Source organism: Eptesicus fuscus, chromosome 14 (assembly GCF_027574615.1).
Source record: "Eptesicus fuscus isolate TK198812 chromosome 14, DD_ASM_mEF_20220401, whole genome shotgun sequence".
Classification (NCBI taxonomy): Eukaryota; Metazoa; Chordata; class Mammalia; order Chiroptera; family Vespertilionidae; genus Eptesicus; species Eptesicus fuscus.
In genome coordinates, this window is record NC_072486.1 from 55,661,089 (window position 1) to 55,683,267 (window position 22,179).

The 22,179-nt window shown below is 44.6% G+C and overlaps 1 protein-coding gene across 3 annotated transcripts in view; it reads left to right on the forward strand.

Annotated features, from left to right (window-relative positions):
* The first annotated feature begins 340 nt into the window (after positions 1-340).
* The window catches only part of DGKI (diacylglycerol kinase iota), a 397,015-nt gene continuing 375,176 nt past the window's right edge, over positions 341-22,179 (forward strand). For all 3 annotated transcript variants that reach the window (XM_054726100.1, XM_054726102.1, XM_054726101.1), the window contains exon 1: positions 341-738. In XM_054726100.1, coding sequence (XP_054582075.1) covers positions 341-738 — 398 coding nt within the window. The remainder of the gene's footprint in view (positions 739-22,179) is intronic.

The following is a 22,179-nucleotide window of genomic DNA, read 5'->3' on the forward strand; positions in this document are numbered from 1 at the left end:
CGGGCAGCCTCCCGGGGCAGGAACCAGGGCGCGGCACGCTTTCCTCGGAGTTTCCCTCGGGCGCTCTCCGCTCCCGCCGCCCGTCTTCGCGCCCGGCGCCCCGAGCCGAGCGGCCCCTCCTTCCCACTCCGCCCCGCTCTCCCGCAGTCCGCAGCCTCCGGGCGGAGTTCAAGTTCAGCCCCTGCCGCTACTCCCGATTTAGGAAAGGTCAGCGGGGCTGGAGGGCTCGGGTGTCCCCGGGAGGGCGCGGGGAGGTGGAGGGAGGTGTCCTCTGATTGGTCAGGGAGGGGGAGTGGAGGCACGGAGTTTCCCACAATGCTCCGGTGCGGTGCAGCCGCGGATGGATGCTGCGGGAAGGGGCTGCCATTTGCCGCCCCTGCCAGCGGAGCGCGGACCTGCTCGCTCTCTCGCAGCGGCGGCCGCTGCCAGCGCGGTCCGCCGGCCCGGCCTCTGCAGCGGAGCCGCCTCGCCTCCCTCCGCGGCGGCCGGAGCGGGCGCCATGAACCCCAGCTCCCCGGCGGGAGAGGAGCAGGGGGCGACGGGCGGCAGCGGCGGCGGCGGAAGCGGCGCCGGGAGCCGCTGCCTGGGCGCCGAGGGCGGCGCGGACCCGCGGGGCGCGGGCGCGGCGGCGGGGGCCGCTGCCCTGGAGGAGCCCGCGGCCGCGGGCGCGAAGGAGCAGGACGAGGCGCTGGAGGAGAAGCTGAGGAACTTAACTTTCCGGAAGCAGGTCTCTTACAGGTAGGCGCGGGGGCCGGCGCGGGGACCGGTGCCTCGCGGGCGCGACCCGCTCCTCCCCTCGGAGGGGCGCTGCCGCGGAGTTGGTCACCTATGCGCTCCCCCCGGCGCCCCCCCCCCTTTTTTCCCCTGGAGATGTGTTCTCTTGTCATCCCATCTTTTGGGGCTGGAGGGAAGCTGCTGCCTGTTCCCCGTGACAGGAGGACGGGAGAGAAGCCTGGGTCCCTGAGGTCAGAACAACAACAACCGAACCGCGCGCGCGGGTGCGGGAGGGGAGGGGAGGGGGGTGCACGCCCAGGGACGCCTGGTTTTCCTGAGAGAGAGCCTCAAAGTTGTCCCTAAGCCGGCGTCATCTGCAACCACTCCCCCTACCTGCCGCCGCCTGCCGGGCGAGCCGTGGGCGCTAACTCCACAGCCGAGCTCGCCGGAGGGGCCGGGAAGGACGGGTCCGCCCCGAAGAGGTCGGACCCGCCGGGAAAGGCCCGGGAAGGAAGGGTCGGCGTGGGACTGAGTCTGTAGACACAGTGTAACTGGTGACGGGGTCACACGCGCACGTGCGCTCTCCCTCTCCACTAGGTGTGCCCGGGAGGACGGCTTGGGGAGCCTGGTGGCAAGCCAGGGGTGAGGCCGAGAACGGGACAGTGCTTGCCCCCGAGGATGGGATGTGTGTTTGTGAGACAAGGACGTGGTGGGATAAATGGCCACCGCGTTATGGTAAAGGAGTGCCCCAGAAATGAGAAAGAGGATTCAGTAGGTTCTCTGCCCTGCCCCTCACCTCCCCTGTCCCCCCAACCCCCTCAGCACCAGGCAGGAATAAAGATGTGAGAGGTTTGGAGGGTGTCAGAGACTGCCCTTACTGCTTATTCATTTTTAAAAGTCAAGATGGTAAGCTCAGAATTTCAAAGGTGGGTACTTGCAAGGCGATCTTGAAAAGGGGCCAGTAAAAGCCTTCTCCTGACCTGACTGCTCTGGAGGCAGCAGTCCTTTCCAGAAACCCGTGGAAAGTGTTCAGCCTGGCGCACCATGTGCTGTTACGTAAGCAAAAGCAGATGATGGAGGGGTGTGGGTTTGTGCGGGTGTGTGTTGTATGGATGGGCTGGCCACGTGTGTGCATCCCTGGGATCCCCGCTGGCATGGCCTGGGCTGGAGGCCCCGGTCGCCGGGGCACGGGCTCCGTGTCCAGGCGGTGGCTTCCGATGACGCTGAGACCATCTTCCTGGTGAGGTGGCTGCTCCCACGTCCCTCGAGTGTGTTCCGTCCGCTGTGCGTGGAGGCAGTTCCCACCTGACTTGCTCTCTTAGTTACTCACATGGATCAGGACCACACGGATCTTTCCCTTTCTAAATGTAGACGGGCTGTGGAGAGTGGGGTAGCTCTCTGGAGATCTGCTGGGGCGCAGGCAGTTCTCCTTCCTAGTGATGGTGGCCTGTCTGGCCCTTCGGGGAGCAGGGGCTACATTCAGCCTATTGAGGAACTGGGATGTTGGGGTGGGCGGGGACGTGAAGTCCATCGTGGGTCTGGGCTCCTGTGATATTGGCTTCCTTCCATCAGACTCCTCACTGGGTAGGGCTACAAAGCCAGAGTTTGCAAGGGAAATCATTTCAGCTTGCCTCTTGGCAGGGGTCATTCCCTCCTGGGAACTGGTACTGTGCAGGGCCACAGCCTGCTGGGTCACACGGTCACAGGTGCCTGTGTGCGTGTGCACACACACAAACATGGACGTGGACCCAGACGCGACGTTTTTCTGCGGAGGGCTTGAATCCTCTATAGAAAATAGGTCCTGCTTTGTGAACACAATTTCCTTTTCAACAGGGCTGTCAGGTTTCCTAGTCAGCAGCCCACTGGCAGCAGTGTCACCTCAGGTGGCTGGTTAACAATTCCCACCATCCTAGGCTTCCAAAACCCATCTCTCCGTGGGTGGGAATTTTTACCGGGCTCCTCCGGCAATGTGTCAGTACACTAATATCTGAGTATTGCTGCCCTAATCCCCCCCCCCCCCCCCCAAAAAAAAAAAAGGCTAAGCAATTGAACTTTGAACTCATAAACCATGCCCAGCCAAACAAGGCCAGGCAGTCCCCAAGTCAGGGGAAAGACTGCAAAAAGGTAGGTGATTTCATCTGGCACATGTTTGTCCCGGGTAACCTGGAAAGTGTCCCATTTCCATTATTGTTGCTATTTGTAGAGTCATGGTCAGTGGCCTGCCCACTTGCCACGGCAGCCACTGTGCAGGCCTCAGAGGTGGCCGCGTGGGATTATCTCGCTGGTGGGGTAATGAATGGTCTGTGAGGAAAGAGCAGCTTCGGCTGGAGTTGGGCCTTGGCTCCTCCGTGAGGACTGCCACCTCCCTCCTGGGGCACCTGAGGACAGCGGCCGGGGGGGAGAGAACGGAGGGGGTTAGCAAGACCTCACAGAATGAAGTTTGAGCAAAAGGGTTCAGTGAGAGTGTGAGGCATGGCTGCTTGTATAAGGGGGATCATTTAAGGTGGGGAAGAGGAGACGTGCAGGTAGCTCAAACGTATTTTCTGGAGAACATGGGTATTTGTGGAATGACACTTGACAGGAAAGAAGGGGGCTTTGGGAGAGGGTGTGCATGTGCATGTGGGTAGGGGGGTCTCATCTGCTCCTTCTGTTGCTAAGAAACATATAATCTAGGGTTTAAAAATAAATGAGGAGTGGGTGGGTATATGCAGTGGCTCCTGTCTTTTTAGGAACCGGAGCCCTTTACAAAGAGCCTTTAAATAAACGTTTCTGGAGGCAGATTATTCATTTTGCTTGACTTTTACTTTGTTAAGTAAAATAAACCCCTTTACACATACCCCTCGATTTTCCCTCATTATCTTTTCTTTCTTGGCTTTTTTTTTTAGGAACCATTTTTCCCATGAGAATTTTTCCTTTATTTCAGATTCTGCTCCCCTGGAGCAAATAGTCTCTGTAGACTGTAAAGCTGAAGGTTTAGAAGGCAGTGCAAGTGAGCTTGTACTTTTTTCTTAAAATTACTACTTCCTTTTTCTTTGCAAATTATGGTGCTGCAACAGATACATATGTGTAGGATTTTTAAAAAGCCACTCTAAGAATTCCCATTTATGTCAGCAATATTAAAAACAATCTTTTAGCCTTAGCCAGTGTGGCTCAGTGGTTGAGTGTCGACCTATGAACCAGGAAGTCATGGATGGATTCCTGGTTAGGGCACATGCTGGGGGTTGTGGGCTTGATCCCCAGGAGCAGGTATACAGGATTCTCTCTTATCATTGATGCTTCTATCTCTCTCTCCCTCTCCCTTCCTCTCTGAAATCAATAAAAATTTATTTAAAAAAATCTTTTAGAGGCACACAGGGGAGGGGAAGGAGAGGTAACTGACGTTTATCATCCTCTGTGTACCAGGCACTGTGTTAAGTGTTATTGTATATTCTATCTTATTTACTCTTTATGACAATCCTATGCTATGCTTATGGTTGTTCCTATTTTATAGAAAACTAGTAGCCCATTTGCACGAAGATTCGTGCAATAGACCTTCATTCACCTGGCTGCCTGCACCAGTTTTCTGCCGGCACTGGGGACCCAGGCCTTGGCTGTGGCCACTGCCTTCTGCCTTCTTTCAGGGTCGGGGTTTGGCCCCGGGCGGTGGCCTTGGGCTCGGCCGCACCCAGCATCCCTGCTACCGATCGCAGGAGCTGACCCCCAGTGGTTTCCTGTGATCCGTGCAGGCTCCCCGCTGGTGCCCAAGGCCGGAAAAGCCTCCGCCCCAGGCTTTCCCGGCCTTGGGCTCTGCCACACCCCAACGTCCCTGCAACGGTTTCCTGGTGGGCGTGGTTGGTGGGCGTGGCTTGGTTGGTGGGCATAGCGAAGGTGCGGTCAATTTGCATATTTGGGCATAGCGAAGGTGCGGTCAATTTGCATATTTGTCTATTATAAGGTAAGATTACGCTTTGATTGGTTGAACAGCCAACTGGTCGACCAGACACTTAACACATTAGGCTTTTATTATATAGGATGAGCCTGAGGCTTAGAGCTTGGGTAGGAGGAAGAGTTCAAACCCAGATTTGATGCTAAATGACTTCGTTTTAAAACCACATCATGCTTCCCTAAACATTCATTTCTGGTTTGAACTCTCTTCATGTGTGTGCTTGTGTGTGTGCGTTATAATCTACGACAGATCATTATATATGATATTTTGTATACTTGATTCTTTCATCTGTGCTGCTTTGGCCATATAATATTAAGGAACTCCTCTGCTATTTCAGAAATAAAAATGATTATAAATTCATGATCATCAGAAAATAGATTGGTTTTGCTTCTGAGAACAAAACCACCTACATGACACCTGCCATCTCTATGAAGATGCCAGTCTTAGAGTTTTATATGCCTTATAATAAAAATTACACAGGTGTGGTGTAGGTGAACCTAGATCCAGGGAAGAGCTGGCCTGTCCGGGTCTCCTGGAGCAGCACAGAAGAAATGAGAAAGCATGATTTTGTTTGAAGGAGGCTTGGGCAGTTACCATTACTTATGAAATGTCGATGCCTGTGTGTCACTGTCTCTACTTATAAACCAGGGGTGGTGAGACCAGACACCCCCCTTAAGGAGAGTTTTTGGTACAAGATAAGAGTAGCAGCAAGGATTATTAGACTTCTTAGGTTAGGCAGTTAGGTATAAAAAAAGATCTATTATTTTTTATAGGGTGATGATGAGAACATAGCATTTCCTTTTGGCATTTTGTTCTGCAAAGCAAGTTTACGTGATTATAAGAAAGACAGTTGGGATGTTGAGAGCCAAGTAGGCTAGCGTAGACATTGTTCTTCCTTGCATGGAAATCACTAGTGTATAGGGGAAGTTTTCTTCTGAATGTAAGTATGCATCCTCCTTCTATGTAAACCAATTTTATTTATTTTATGTTTTCCTCTGACATTTAGACTTTAGGATCAGAGGAAAACCTTGGTTCTAATTTAATGTTTCCATCCTCAATAATCACTTAGGGCTTGGCTAAGTGTAGACTTCCTTAATCAGGATACACACCAGGCAAAATTGCACTTGAACCACCGTCCAGAGTACTTAATCTGCTCTAATTGATCTTTTAGAGGCTTGATTTTTACATGGAAGTTTGGCAGCCTTGGGTCCTGTGGAATTAGGGGATGGGAAAGTTGAAGGGAGCTTTGCTGGTGTTCAGTTTTCCTGTGGCCACACAGCATTGGGCCAAATTAATTCAGACTAGAGCTAGCTTTTTGGAACACTTCCCTTTCTAATCTGAGAAAATGGCGACTCCCAGTGAGGGCCCAGGCTGGCGGCACCATCCATGGCCTTCTGGGCTGGCATCTGGGATACACATTCCCTGTTCAGCCCTGAGGTATCCTTGAAGTGGGCTTAGTCACTCACTCTGTGAGACAGGGAGCGTCTGGAAGGACCATTGCCTGCATGCTGGCTATGACATTTGCTTTCTTACGTGGGTTTGTATTGGTAATACTGATCCTAATTATTTTTTCTGAGATCCTGTAATTGCAGTTTCAGGATAACAGTTACCACAATTCAAAGACAGTGTTTGGGCTTTTCTTACAGTGGATAACTGAAAAAAGGAAGGTAAGGAGGAAAACAGAATCTAAGCTACTAGGCTTTTTTTCCCCTTTGAAATTTAATTTGCTTGAAGTAACTACAATAATGGACTAATTTCAAATTGCTTGGACGGATTGGAGCTGTTTGAACTCTTGGCATTGTTTGAACAGCTTGGAATGTTATGCCTCTCACAAGGCATAGCAAACCAATGCAATGACAAAGATTAAAGAAATAAAAACACCGGGTTATGTTTGCGCATAGTACTCTCATACTGCATCTCTGGCTTGTTCTCCAGGCAAACTCCTCTTTAGGACTGAGCTCAGAAGTGTCCACTTTCTGTGACAGGTGGTCGATCCTACCCTGTCCTCAGATGGTGCTTTCAACAGCAGTGTTAAGACTGAATTGGGATTTCCTGTTCTGGGAATTAAAGTAGAGTTTGGACCTGGCATCCTCTAGTTGATCTTGGGCATGTTATGGAAACCTTTGGAGGCTCAGCATATTCATCTCTAAAATGGGGGCATAGTAATACTTACCTCAGAGAGATTTGTTAGGAGAATTGAATGAGTTACTTCAGGCCAAGGACTCAGTGCAGTGCCTTGTGTAGAGTGAACTTTTGTAAGTATCATTATGCCCTGCTAAGTTGGTAGCTCCTTTGAAGACAGAAGTTGTACCTTATCATTTGAATCACTAAATCCTGTTCTTATTGCTCAGCAGGTGTTGGGTACATATGTATTGAATGAATGAGTTTAATTGCTTCCTTTAAATAAACTACTACAGTGATCCATTTCTTGTCCATCTCAATTGTGATTTTCCCTTTTTCTGCCTCTTTGTCATTTACACTTTGTCCAACAGCCCAGGACTGTGTGTGTCTGTCTACAAATTCCTGTGTGAGTACCTGCACCAGCCCGTTGGCCATCTGTTGGAGGCCAGAGAGGGGCGGCAGAAGCTCTTACTTAACCAGCTATTTTCAGCTTGTCAAAGAAAAGGCCTTAATTTGCCTTCTGAGTAGCACTAATTAGCTCTCTGGCTCTCTTTCTGTCTGTCGCATCCCTTTCCAAGGGGCATCATTGATTTTCTCCTCAGGGAATTTTCTGTTGACTTTTCTTCCTATGATTAGAACTTAGAGATGCAGAAAGATGGCTGCCCTGCATTCCTGGAATCTGTCCTGACCGTTGTCCAGCCGGCTCGGGATGACTCCAGCAGCCTCTGTTCTGTGTTACTTTCCTGATACTCCTTCCAACTCACCTGATTGACTGCGGTGGAAAAGTTATTTTAGGAAGAATTCCTTGGTTGACTGCGTGATGCTAAGCCTTTGTTTTGTTTTTAACTTAATAAGAAAGTCTTGGAAAAAAGTGCCAGCTACTTTTTATTCACCTAACTTATAAAGCACTTGAAGAATGGCTGATGAGCCCGGTCGGTGTGGCTCAGTGGTTGAGTGTCTACCTAGGAACCAGGAGGTCACGGTTCGATTCCTGGTGGGGACACATGCTGTGATTGTGGGCTCCATCCCCTGTGTGGGGCATGCAGGAGGCAGCCAATCAATGGTTCTATCTCATCATTGATGTTTCTATCTCTTTCTCCCTTTACCTTCCTCTCTGAAATCAATAAAAATATATTAAAACTAGGAGCCCGTTGCACGAAGTTTCGTGCAATAGACTTTTCCTTCACCTGGCTGCCGGCACCAGTTATCCGCCAGCAGCAGTTTTCCTCTGGCCACCCGCCGATCAGAGCGCCTCCCGCCAGCACGATTGGCCACCCTGAGAGGAACTCCGATCGGGAGGCGCTCTGATCGGGCGGGTGGCCAGAGGAAAACTGCTGCTGGCGGATAACTGGTGCCAGCAGCCACGCAATCATCGGCCACCCGAGTTCCGCCACCAGCATCTTCCGCAGCACCGGCCTAAGCAGCGCCCGGCCATTTAAGCTGGCGGGAGGAGCGGGGGGCGGGGACTCGCGAGTCCCCGCCCCCCGCTCCTACCGCCAGCCAATCGGCCACCCTGAGTCCCGCCTCCCGCGCCTCCAGCCGGCCCAATCGTGGGCGTAGCGGAGTGATGGTAATTTGCATATTACCATTTTATTAGGTATGATGATAAAACAACTGGCTGATGAGTTCCTGACATACACAGTGTTCAAAGAGAGGGGGCATGAGTGCTGCTTGGTGACTTGAGAGGAAATGAAATCATTAGGTGTATGTGTATTGGCTGAAGAAGGGGCTGTGGTTGGTAGAGGTGGGAAGAAGGGCTTTGCAGGTGATTTTAATGTTCTTTCCTTCCAGCCCTGAGGTTCTGTGAGCCTTTGAAATGGAACAGATACTGTTTTTTAAAGGCAATAGCTCTTTGACAGGGACTTACCTAGTTCTTTTGTCTAACTTTCATGTATTTTGCTTAAGTGGAGTTACCTGAAGATTTTCAGATTCATAAATAATGCTATGATAAGTAACCCATTTTGAGTTAAACTATATTATGAATGGTCTGGCTTTTGTTGGAAGAGAGGGCAAACATTCAAAGCTTAAAATAATGATAATTCAATTGCAATAAAATCTCATTCTTACTATTTTTCAATCACATGAGAGACAGAGTGGTTAAGAGCCATGACTCTGGAACCCGCCTGCCTGGGTTTAATTTACCACTTCTGTCTATTGTGTGACCTTGGGCAAGCTACTTAACCTCTCTGTGCCTTAGTTTCCCCATCTATAAAATGGTAATGATAGTAGTACTCACCTTGTAGAATTGTTTGAAGGCTGATACTTTTAATGCTCCCTGTCACAAAGGAAGTGCTATGAGTGTGTTTGCTAGAGTGATGTCATCTACAATTAAGTCCAATTAAGGAGTAGATTTGTTTATTCTTCAAAATACTGAGCACTGGTCAAATGTCAATAGCTAGTAATACAATTATTCAGATAATATGAAAATAAGATATACATTTAGGAAATTTAATTTATAGGTTTTGGCATTCATTAAGGTATAGAATGTGTACCTTTCTTTTCACAACTAATTAAAAAATAGTCACTATATTACTAGAGGATGTGAAGAGGTGAAGAGGAGAAAGCTGCTTTGAGTGCTCTGGAAATTGGAGCAGGCAGAGGGCAAGGTCAGTGAAGACAGGCCTGGTCAGTATGTGGGGGAATCAGGGACACCCCCCAGCTGGTCATCTGGGAGCAGGGAGCCAGACTTGGAGGGTTAGTGTTAGGGGGTCTCAGGGCTTCGCAGTGTCAGGAGTGGATAAATAGATAAAGACAGAGGCCCTAGAAATAGAGTTGTCACCGGGGACTGCAGGACAGAGGTTATTTCTCTTCTGGCCTGGCTGCTGCTGTTTGCTTTGTACGTGCAGACAATGGCTGGCCACCGTGTCCTGGCAATCAGGAAGACGCTCCCCAGATGCTGCCTGTCCTGGCTCATTTCAGAAATAGAAGGCTCAGCCTTCTGGGTATTCTACCAGTTATCTCAACGAGGCCAAACAACTGATTTTTTTTTTTAATTTTAGGTGATTATTAAATATTTGTTGAGCAAATAAAACTGGCTCAGGGCTATGAAGTATTGAGGAAGGAAGTCTGTTTTTCTTCTTCAAAAGGCAAAGAAAAATCAGTTTGGTTGCTTTCATGTGTCATGTAGATTTTTAGGAAGTAACCAGAAAATAGTCTCCTTTGAAAGGTCCAAAGTACACTTCTAAAATGTGTCATTACTTTGTCTATGAGAAAGATGACAAAATCCTACGGAAAAGTAAATTTTGGTTCAAAATAACTTGAAAGCGGTTTGTTTAAAGATGAAAAAAAGAAAGCTTTACATAAGCTTATGTGGAAGCAGTTGGAAAGGGTTCGCTGTATCACTTTGAGACCAACTTCTGGAGCATTCTTCAAACTGAAAGGACTGTGTTCTCATCGTCGTCCTTGTGTATGTGACAGGGTTTGAGGCACCCTCTCTCACACAGGGAGCATTCCCTGTAGAGGTTTTGGAGAAAAGAGCCTGACTTAAAACAGCCTCTTCCTTTTAAGTTGGCCCCCTCTCAGGGCAAAGACTAAACCGTAGCATCGTTTTGTTTCTCCCCATTGGAAGCCCTGTCCTCAGCGTCTAAACTTAGACAGGAAGTAGAAAGTCATTGAACCCCAGAAGCTGCAGAATATGATCTTCCCTACCTTCTGGCCCCACCTCACCTTTTCTCACAGTGGCCAAGAAGGGACAGATGTCACTGTTCTCCTTCTCAGTGGCCTCTGGTAAACCATTTCCCGAGGCAGCAAAGGGAACCTGGGTTCTTTCAAAGTTTTTATAAAGTGTAGCTAAGAGAAGGAACAAACTTTAACTGGGTTCAAATTCAGCCTACAAGTGTTAACTACCTACTTGTTAACATAGTCATTATAAGGTTACGATTTTATTAAATGTGTGCTCTGTGCCCAAAGCTGCTAACATACCTCTCCGTTAAGCAGGGACTCTTACTGCATCGTTTGCCTGAGGCCACAGAACTAGTTAAATGTCCGAGTTAAGATCTGTGTCCATGTTCACCCATTGCGTTCCTAATGCAGCTTTCCACTCTCCCATTTTCTGTGTGCAACTGGCGATATTTTCACCAGCTAGTGGTTGTGAAACCCAAATCCCTTGAGAGGAGACACCCTTGTTTTTCATCTTGGTGGGCTCAGCCATTCCTAACACAGGACTTAGAGAAAGGCTTCCCAAAGGCTTAGTGGCTCAGAGAACAAGAATCCTTTTCCTGTCCACGTACAGACTTAGTTCTGCGAATGGCAGGGGTTACCGGTGATTGGAGGGAGGCCAAGAGGGGAGCTTTCCTTGGTGAAACGAAGTGCATTTTCTGTTGCATGAGGTGGTGGGATAAACCCAGTTTTCTGGGGCCAGGGCATGGTTTGCAGGGATTCTGGCCTGGTGCTGCCCCCTTCAAATTCTACCTCCAGTACAAGGTTTGTTATAGTCAGAGTGGAACCTGAAGAGAGGTGAGTATTGGTACAATGGTTTGGGTCCAATGAAGAAGTTAGGACCAATTCATGCGTGCTCTGTGTGGTTGAAAAGGCAAAATAAATACCACTCACTTAAAAAAAAATATTCTTAGGAGAATTGAGTCATTCACCTTCAACTGGAGGGCCTATTCAGGCTGCAGGGACTTGCAATAGAAGCTTTCCCATAAGAACATCCTTCAGAATTCATAATATTCCTGTGTGCCACTATAGACACCTAGAAAGTTCCAAGGATCATGTTTAAAAAACCCGAGCCACTCTTTCACATTTGAAGAAATCCTTCAGAATTTTGTAGCAAAATACATTTCTAGTTCAAAAATAAATGTTGAAGCTATTTAAAGATGAAAACAGACGCTTTCCATGAGCCAGTGTGAAATTATAACAAAATCGGAGGGATTTTTTTTTTTTAAAAAAGACAAATTTATGGAGATTTCTTCAACTGTTATTACTGACTAAATTTAGATACTTGTAATAAAAATGTGTGTGGTGCTTTTAGGACTTTACCATTTATAAACTGCTTTACATAATTGCTCTAATTTTACCATCAGAACAATCTTAGGCAACAGGTAGAGCAGGTACTGTTTTCCTAGCCATTGTACAGTTCTGGGAACAGAGGTCACCACCAACTCAAAGCCACGTGCCCTGTTCTTCTTACTCTAGGATACTGCGTCCACGTTCGGCTCTGTGGAAAGATAATTAGCAACATTTCCTTTTTGTTAATTGTATTTACTTAAATTTATCTCAGTTGTCATTCACCATGGACAGAGTTGGAGTCAGTCACTGGCTGGCCTACCAAACCCATATTGCATTGACAAGGAGGATGCCCTCGTGGTCACCTTCATTACTCTTCCCATCTGCAGGTGAAAATACGAAGCCACCAGTATGCTGGTGTGTGTTTAATACTCCTTGTACGGGGGGAAAAAGGAAGAGAGAAATATGCAGGCTCTTCTTTTGCATTAGTTGCTAAGCAGCAACCATTTCATTGTAAAGAAGATTCAGTTCGAATAATGACAGAGGTATTCCAAGAAGAGCATTTCATTTTTACAGCAACTGCATTTCCCGTCTCCGTATAGCATCTGCTCACATGGCTCAGTGATTCTAGGGGAAGAAGTCAGCGCCTCAACACAGTTGTTGACTGTATGGAGAAAATTCAGTATAACTGATCACCTGATAACCAACTCGATGTTCCGCAACTGAGAGTGAGCAGCAAGCCCAGGCTACGCTCAGTTTTAAGGACTTGGGAATATCTTCAGAAAATATGAACAGGTATGTTTTTGAGGCCATATTTGACATGAACTGATAATGTCTCAGTGGAATACTCTGGATAATTTAGAATCCCAAGGGTTTGAAGTCATGTGGTATAGAGCAAAATCTGGTTGCAGCCAAGGACTTGGATCGTGGCCAAGATTTCATTGTATTGAGATTTTGCTGGTGACGGAAGGCTCTTAAAAATGAAGATATCCTGGCTCAGTTGGTTGAGCATCATCCTGTGCACTGAAAGGTTGCCAGTTCAATTCTCATTCAGGGCATTTTAATCTGGGTTGCGGGTTCGATCCTGGGTCAGGCCACATATGGGAGGCAACTGATTGCTATTTCTCTCTCACTTTGATGTTTCTCTCTCTCTTTCTCTATAAGCATGTCCTCGAGTAAGGGTTGGAAAAAAAATGAAGATAAAAGAAAATATTGTACAAGGCCAGCATAAGTCATGGAGTTCAGTTTTTTCATGAAAAAAGGTATGAGGTAGAGGAAGGAAGACATATGTAATGTCCCTATAAGTATGGGTTTTGAAGGGGAGCTGTTGAATTACAAAGCTGTTGGGAGATCTGTCTTTCTGATTGCGCTGTCATTAACTTTGAAGGCTGCATGATCTGTGTGGGGAAGCCCGTGGCCCTGCGTTTCCAGGCATTTCTGCCATCTCTGTTCCAGCTTCCACAAGCTGCTGTGAAGCTCAGTGTACCTACACAAATATCTTTTCTTCAGAGCACTGCTGCAGGGGAGTTGTTAAGGGAGCCCACTCTGTTGTTTCCGAAGAGCACGTTGTGCAACACATCTCCCCAAGTCCTCCTCCCCAAGCCATTTGAGAGAAAATACTTCTTTCTGGGAGCAGATGGGAAGCTTGGAAGCTGGTCTTTAACTTCCAGTAAATTGCCCTCCCATTGATGGCAAAGTACCTCTTCCAGAAACTAAAAGTAATGTTGGGAAGAAGTAATACATGGATGAATCCACAAATGGTGAATGGTTTTCCCACTGTGGTGTTGGGCTCATTAGTATAGTTGTTTTTAGCACCTCTCCAGCAATTAGTGCTTCTCACAGATTTCACTGTGCACATTTTACAATTACTCAGAATGGCCTTGGTGAAGGAGTCCTGGTGTTCCAGGAACCCATTATCTACATGAGGAAATCAAGTCAAGAGGGCCGGGAAGGGGAGGACTAAAACTACTGGCTTCCTGGCCTGGCATGAAACTACAGAGGAGCGTGTGGCCTGAGCTTGGACACCCAGACTCTTTTAGACTTAGCCTCTTAAAGGACTGTCAGAGGGAGCGCCAGCTTGTTCATACTCATTGGCAGTGCCCTGGTAGGACCGTTCCTGCTGTCCTGGTTCCTGTCTTTTCCAAGCATGGGTCACTAGCCTTTCTATTGTGAACCATCCAGTATCTTACCAATAAACTTCCTTTTTGTTTAAGTTAACCAGGGTTGGTTTCTCTTGCTTGGAACAACAACAACAACAACAATAAAATTTAATTGATAAAATAAAGGTGGTCCACCTTTATTTGGCCAGTGGTCCACCAGCCTCTACTGGTGAATGTCTTCAATGCCAGGAGCGCTTGGTTATCTTAGGGCAAGAGTTAGGTCGGGTCAGGTCTGATGGATCAGGTCTAATTGTTAGAAAGCTTTTGTTATAGGAAGATGAAAGTGGTGCTTAATGAATATTTGGCATCAATTAGGTACTTTGTGCCTTCTTGTTTGTTGTTCTCTTATTTACTTATCACAACTCTCTGAGTTCGTTATTTCTACGTTACAGATGAGGGAACTGAATCTCACAGAGGTGATATAATTTGCTTCAAGTCAAAGAGCTATTAATTGATGGAGTCAGGGTTCAGGTTTAGTCTCAAGTCACCCAAAGTCTGCATATCTATCCCACCCCCTTCATTATACCATGCTGCCTAATGTTGAGTCCAGAACTGACTCCTTTATTTATTTATTTATTTTTACTTACTGGTATTACCTTTTTACTTCTGGCCAATATTCAAGATAACCCTCCTCCTTTATCTATATGATAGGTTTTCAGATATTTGAAGTTAGGTATTTAGACCGAACTCTCTCTTTTTTCATTCTTCACTTAGCCCTTATCTGAAGGTGATATTTAGTCACCTTCATCTTTCTGGTTGTCCCTAATTTGACAGCATACTGGTGTATCCGTGGCCTTCTTCACAAGAATTGAGCACTTAACTAAAAATGTTTTCTAACTACTAGCACATACAGTATCTCTGTTTGAATTAGAAACCAGTCCTAAGTCTGGGTGGACAAATTAACAAAATTCCCCCCCTTCCCTCTGAGTTCTGTCAGTTCCAGAGCCAGGATCTAGCATGTGGTGGAAGGCATATTGGCTGGAGTTCAGTTTCCCTGCCCCTCCTCGGTGCTCTGGTGCAGGGCACAGGTGTAGGTATGGCTCTGTGGGACTTAGTTCCCTTGCTGTGGCCACTGGTTGCCATGAGTATATGGACTAGCATGGGTGCAGGCCAATTGCTGTAAAACTCATCCCAAAGGCAAATTTCCAGACTACCAATTCAACAAATTACTGATGACATTTCCAAAATTTTGCTTAGGTTGTAGCCATTTCACTTAAGATTTGTCATTTTAGGTTGGCTAAATGTTTATTTGGCATGTTTTATATTTATTTCAGATACCAAACACTTCCAGAATGTTCAAGATTCCTTCCCCGCTCCCTTCCTCCTTCTTTTCCTTTAACCCAGTGGTCGGCAAACTCATTAGTCAACAGAGCCAAATATCAACAGTACAACGATTGAAACTTCTTTTGAGAGCCAAATTTTTTAAACTTAAACTTCTTCTAATGCCACTTCTTCAAAAATAGACTCGCCCAGGCCGTGGTATTTTGTGGAAGAGCCACACTCAAGGGGCCAAAGAGCCACATGTGGCTCGCGAGCCGCAGTTTGCTGACCACGGCTTTAACCCTTCCTCCCTTCCTCCTTTTCTCTCTTCTTTCCTAAATAAGAAAAGGCACACTCTCTCTTAATTGTAGTTTACTATTACCTCTATTTTTCAGACTTATGCTTGTAATACCCTCTCCTTGACCCTACTGCTGGTAGAGAAATGCCGGGCAACTCTTTAAAACTGGCTGAACCTATTTGTCTGAGAGGTTTTGGTGACCTTTCTTTAATGAGTTGACACAGAGCTGATAAAGAAATACATCTGTACTTTTGCTAAACCTATATTTGGTGGCCAAGAAGATTACTTATTTTGTCCAGAGGATAGCATTTTACTGTTTCAGGTACTAGGGCTGTGCTGTCCAGTACAGTAGATCCCAGCCATATGTGCCTATCAAAGCTAACTAAATAAATTTGAAATCTATTTCCTCAGTCCCACTAGCTACACATTAAGTGCTTAACACCATATGTGACTAGTAGCCATCATATTGGACAACACAGATATAGAACATTCTCATTACTGCAGAAAGTTCTATTATTGAAAAGGATTGCTTTGAAAGATTAGTGTCACGATACTAATTTATCAAACCTATAGAAACTTCTAGCTTTTCATCCTAGAATGACAACCTTGGATGATGCAGTTCTTGAATCTACTTCCATAATTAATAAGTTACACTTTAACCCTGCTGGTGTGGCCCAGTGGTTGAGCATCAACCTATGAATCAAGAAAACACTGATTCAATTCTTGGTCAGGGCACATGCTCTGGTTGTGGGTTCCATCCCCAGTAGGGGGCATGCAGGAGGCAACTAATCAATGATGTTTCTTTCTCATTGATGTTTCTATTTCTCTACTCTTCTCCCTTCCTCTCTGTCTGAAAATCAATTAAAAAATATTTTTAAGAAGTTACACTTTAGAGGTACAACTAGGAATGAGAGAGCATTGTAGATGGGAAAAGGGCAAAGTCACTCTTGGTGTTCTCTGTCATCCTGCTTACCATGGGTTCCTCCCCGCCTCACTACAGTGGTGACTGGTTTCCATAAGGACAAGGACAGGAGTTTGTCTTTTCTTTTTGTAAAGAACATTTTCCCCTACACTGCCAAATGCACAGAGCTCTGTGCAGGAGGGAACATGTTCTATAGCTTTTGGTAGACTGGCTATTTTGCCTTCTAAGCTCACCTGCTTAGTAGTTACTTTTTTTGGGTAGAGTGAAGGGTGGGGAAAGAACATTACTGCTTCTCCAGCAATAATTCCTGAAATGTGGGTAGGGGCATGGTCCAAGATTCAGGGTATAAATGTGGGGTAGGGATGTGTAGCTTCGGGTTGTGTCTGTGTAACAGAAATTGCTTATTATACTCCCTGTTTTATTCTTAACAGGAATTCCCATCATGTTCAATAAATAGTTATTGTAGGTTCACCAAGGAGGCATGGAAGTAAATGCTTGGACTGTAACCTTTAATGTGGCTCACCTGGTTCCTAAAGGAAAGACCTTAGGAAGTTATGAAAAAAACAAACACAAAAAACTTTAAGGACAAAGCCAAGGCCTCCGGAGAATCCTTGTATGTTTGTGTGGCTTCTCTCTGGTGCTTTGAATTGCCAATATTGCACACAAGGGTGTTCTAAAAATAACCCAAGTAATGTGCATCCTCCGCTGAAGGGAGTGAGATAATTTGTGAGGAGATGAGATATGGAAGAAGAGAGAAGCTTTAGAAGATGTAAAATGAAATACATGAATCTCGATGGTCTCTGAGGCTCTCCCATGCACTGAGTGCTCTCTTTGAAGTCTTGATATTGAAAATTGGAAAAAAGTACTTGAAAAAAAAAAGCATTGCTGGGAGAGCCATTGTTTTTTTTCCCCCCTCACCTATGTTTTATACCATGAGCAGTCCCCTGCATAAAAACTTACCTATTCTGTAAGAACAATTATGGGCTACTCACTTGTTATATGTGCAAAGCATTATTGCAAGCCCTTTGGTGAGGAATCCAAAGTTGTATAATAGATGATTTCTACCTTAAAATTGCTTCAATTGCTTATAAATTATTGAGGAAACAAATAAGAAAACATATTGAGTGCCTGCTACATGCCAATACCATGCTAAGGGCTAGAAATAAAAGAGAAATAAGAATTTCTGTTATCAAGAATTTATGATCTAATGAGGGAGAGAGGCAAAAAGAATCGATCTGTAACAATCAGAGTGGTAAATCCAAAGACAGAGGGATGTTCAGGAGACAGGCTGGGGAGCCCCGAAGAAGGGCTCCCACTTCAGACCAAAGAGTGGAAGATCTTTTGGAGCAGGCGATGGTTGAATGTGCCTTGAAGGAGGAAGAGGAGGTGGATAGATTGAGGTAGATAGGTGGATTTGCTCATGTCATTGATTCAGTGAAGAAAACGTGCCCCAAGTTTTAAATGGCAAACCAGAAACAGAATTTCATCATACAGTGTATTCATTTCTAATCTCTTTTGAACAGCTCCCGAAATCCATCATTTGAATATTTTGAAGGAGTGGAGGGCTTTAAATAGGTTCTACTCCCTAGGAAGCCATGCATAAAGGACCTTTACTAGGAGTTCTGTCTACTCTGTACTTGAAAGACATCAGAAGCTTCAACAAAAGTAAACATCAGGCACAGAGTGATGCACATGATCATCTCTGGGCTGTGATAATACAAATGAAGGGCAGAGAGGTTAGTTCTTTTTGGGAGAAGTTTCCTTGGATTTTGAAGGACTGGTAGGATTTCAACAGGAGGTGATGGGGCATAGGGAGAGCGAGGATGGAACACAATCTAGGCAGCAGGAGTTGCATGACAAAGGGCACGGTGGGTGGACTGTGTGGTGTGTTTGGGCAGCATGTGAATTGTGGAATAATTTTGCTTATCCCAGAGAAACACAGTGGGAGATCAGGCCAGGGAAGGTTAAGTACTCATTACAGACGGCTTTGAATGCTATCAGGAGAATTTGGGTTTTGTAGTTAGCCGAGAGCCATTGGAGGTTTGGGGGCAGAGAGGTGATGCTCTGTATCCAATGTGGGGAAGACCTTGTTCCCTCCGGATCCATTGCCACTTCCCCTTCTGGAGCCTCTGTTACTACAGCAGAAGTGACACCTCCACTCTGCACTGCCACTGAACCATGCAGTGGGGACAAGAGCTCTCCTCCTCCTCTGGGGCATAAAGTGGTCATGGTGGTCTACAGCCACGCTCCTCTCAGGCCTCCAGGGCAAATCCCTGAGGATTTGGGAAAGATGGAGCAAGGAGCATGTGAGATAGCCTCAGAGTCTGAACCTGCAACTTATTTTTACATAAAGTCATGTAATGAGGGGTTAAATCTGATGTCATTAGTGAATACTTGAGCCAAACAATATTGTCTGAAGTTCTAAGCAGGCAACTCTATAGAAAATTTGGGAACATGGCTTGCCTCTGAGCTGGAGACTTTCTCTCTAATCTGTTTGGAGAAACTCCCAAAATATCACACCATTGGAATGTTTTTAATGAAGTGGAAAGTTTTCCCCCCAGATTCCAATACCTAGAAATCACTGAACAAATTAATGGAAGAAATATGTGTTCTGAATGTGTTAGAAAATGGTAGTTGAGTGGCTTAGACGTTGTTCCCTGTCAGAGGCCTTGTTACCGTCTAACACCATTACATGAACAGACATTGGCTGGGCCAGTTAATAGAAATGCAGATAATTTTGCAGTTAGGAAAGATTTGCTTTCAGCTGAAAACTGCATACTCTTTTCAGACCTAATCTTCAGTAAATGGAGTGCCGCATTGTGGTGGAAAGTCAGTGTGACCGGCTCTGTCTCCTGGTGTTCAAGCTGGTTCCTGAAGAATTAGGGTGATGTCTAGCTTATTTCCTGCATTATGTCCATTGCATTGCAGTGCCTGAGAGCTGGCTCACGTCCTGCATTTTAGAAAATCATCATTTTTCTCATATAAATGGAAAATAGAGAAAAGTAGGGTACAATAGAGAGAGCAACCGTGAGATCGAAGAAGCATTAACATGCATGCAGGAAGAGGATCTTGGTTCAAGGCCACCCAGAGTGATGAGCGGGTCCACAGGCCCCATCTGATGTGGGGACACAGCCAGCAAACGAATCTTTATCCACTTTTTAACCAAATCCAGTTATTCAAATGTAGAGACTACTGAGCAATTTCTTAACTCTATTCCATATACTAAACTCTAAGATGCAAAACGTCATATTTCTTTCCATGTCACTCAATGAAGCCAGTTTGCAACATGCAATTTTTTCCCTAATAGCCTTCCTTCAAAAATGTTTACTCCTCACTGCATTAGATTGACAAGGGCATAAATAAAATTATAAAGCAAGTCTATTAATGAGTCACTGTCCATCCATGTTAGAAATAGTATTGCCTACTCCAGAGTGTGTGTGGGGGAGGTGTGCGTGTGTGTGTGTGTGTGTGTGTAAGTGGAGTTTGCTCGTTTGTGTGTCACCTGCTAACCCTCAGATAGGTCTCATTCTCTCTGACCCCCATGTTCTCTTCTGAAAAATGAGGTTGCTGATACCTCCTGCACACATGGTTGTTGAGTTGAATGGAATGAGGCATGCACTTTGTAAATTGCAAAGCCATTTAAAAAGGCAAAATATTGCTAGCGCCACCACCATGCTGAATCATATGGATGCTGTCTGCCATGGAATAATGTGAAGACCTTGTGAACTTTTCAGAGTAATTACATTTCTTCACGAAATCTCTGAAGCATATGTTTGCCAATGGTCAGCATCATTTTGGAGATGTGCAAATGCAGGTATGTGAGAATTAACCATTTTTTGTTTTCGTTTTAAAATACAATGCTTGTTTAATCAAAGTAATATATAAGTGTAGCTTAATGCATAGTTCATTGTTAACTAGAACCACAGGCTTATAAAAAACCCCAGAAGTTGCCTTCTCTATTTCTCTCCCATACTCCTTTTCCCCCAAAGCTTCTGTGATATGTTAGTTCTTCCTCTGGATTCCATATTTGTATTTATAGATAATATGGCACTGTGTTCTGCTTTACAATTTTTCTCAACTGTTTCCTATGAGAAGAAGAGGATTTAGTTCTTTTTTATCCTACCTGCACATGTCCCTTTTTCATCTTTCCAGTATATTTATTTCACAATTTTATTTAAATCATTCATAAATGTTTATAATATTAAAGTTTTAAATCTTATGTATAGCTGAGCCACCCAGTGCACTATTGGATACATTTCCTTTCTTGTATTCTTGATCTCATTTTTTAAATTATAATTTAAAAAAATTTAATTTTCAATTACAGTTTACATTAAATATTATTTTATATTAGTTTCAGGTGTACAGCATAGTAATTCAACAATCATATACTTTACAAAGTGATCCCTCCAATATTTCAAAAATATTGGTCTCATTTAAAAAATTATTTTTATATGTTTATTTCTAACTCTCCTACAAACTTCTTAACAGAACCATAAATCTTCTAGTACATTTAAACATATAAAATAATGTGTCAGTTTTGTTATTTTTTGTGTGGACAGCCCTCTTGGTTCCCTCCATCATCTTGTCCCTTCTTTTTTTAAAAAAATAAATTTATTGGAGTGACATTGGTTAATAAAACTATAGGTTTCAGATGTACAATTTTATAATACATCAGCTATATATTGTATTGTATGTTCCCCACCCCAAGTCAAGTCTTTTTCTATCACCATTTATCCCTCCATCATCTTGCCTCTTCTGGACTGGTTTGTAGCACAGCTCTCATTTTTCCCGATTTTCTTAATTTCTCATTGCTATTTCCCACAGTTGACTCCCCTATTTTTTAGATTTCCTATACTTCTTTTTTGGTTTATGTATAGTTTTGTGGAGCACACAACCATTTCAAGACTAACAGTACCACATTCTTGGATGTTTTTTTCCCCTCAGGAACTTTCATCATATTTTTAGATGACTGAGTTGAAAAAGTTTTCTAGGATGTGGGACACATCCTGCAATAGCTTTCTCAGAAAAGGTGCATAAGAGGTAGATATTTTGAATCTTTTCATGTCTGAGAATATCTTTTTATCTATTTTCACACATGATTGAAAGTTTTTCAGGGTATGGAGTTCTACTAGTAGATTGGAAATGATTTTGCCTCAGAATGGTGAATACATTTCCCTGTTGCTTCTCTGCTTCCAAAGTTGCAGTTGATAAGACCAACTCCATTCTGATTCTCAATAACTTTATGTTTTTTTCATTCTCTCTGGTTTAATTTTTTCTCTCTATATATGTACTGTTTAGAAATTTCAAAACGGATGTGCCTTAGCATGGCACATATATTCATGGTGTCGGAAACTTTTTAGATGTCTTCAATCTGAAAATATTTAGTTCTAAGGAACTTTCTGGTATTATAATTTGGGGATAAGGGAAGAATACCTTCTTCCCATCCATTTTACCTGTTGCTTTTAAAAAATTTTTATATTGTGTAGCTATTGAATTGACTGGAGAATTTCTCTAATTTTATTTTCTATCAATGTTTTCCTTTTATCTTCTTCCTGTGGTGTGGGGCGGGGGGAGATTTCCTAATTTATTTTCCATCCTTTTATTGGAACTTCTGTAATCTGACTTAATTTCTAAGAGCTCTTTCTTGTTTTCTAGTGCTCATTTTTATAGCGCTCAACTCTTGTTTCATGGCTTTAATATCTTTTATTTCTCTGAGGATATTAATGATAATGTTTGAACATTTTATTCACCCTATATTAACTCTCTTCAAAAAAATTTCCCCTCTTTAGTTAGTATCTTCTCTTCATGTTGGAAACTCTGATGATCTAGTCAT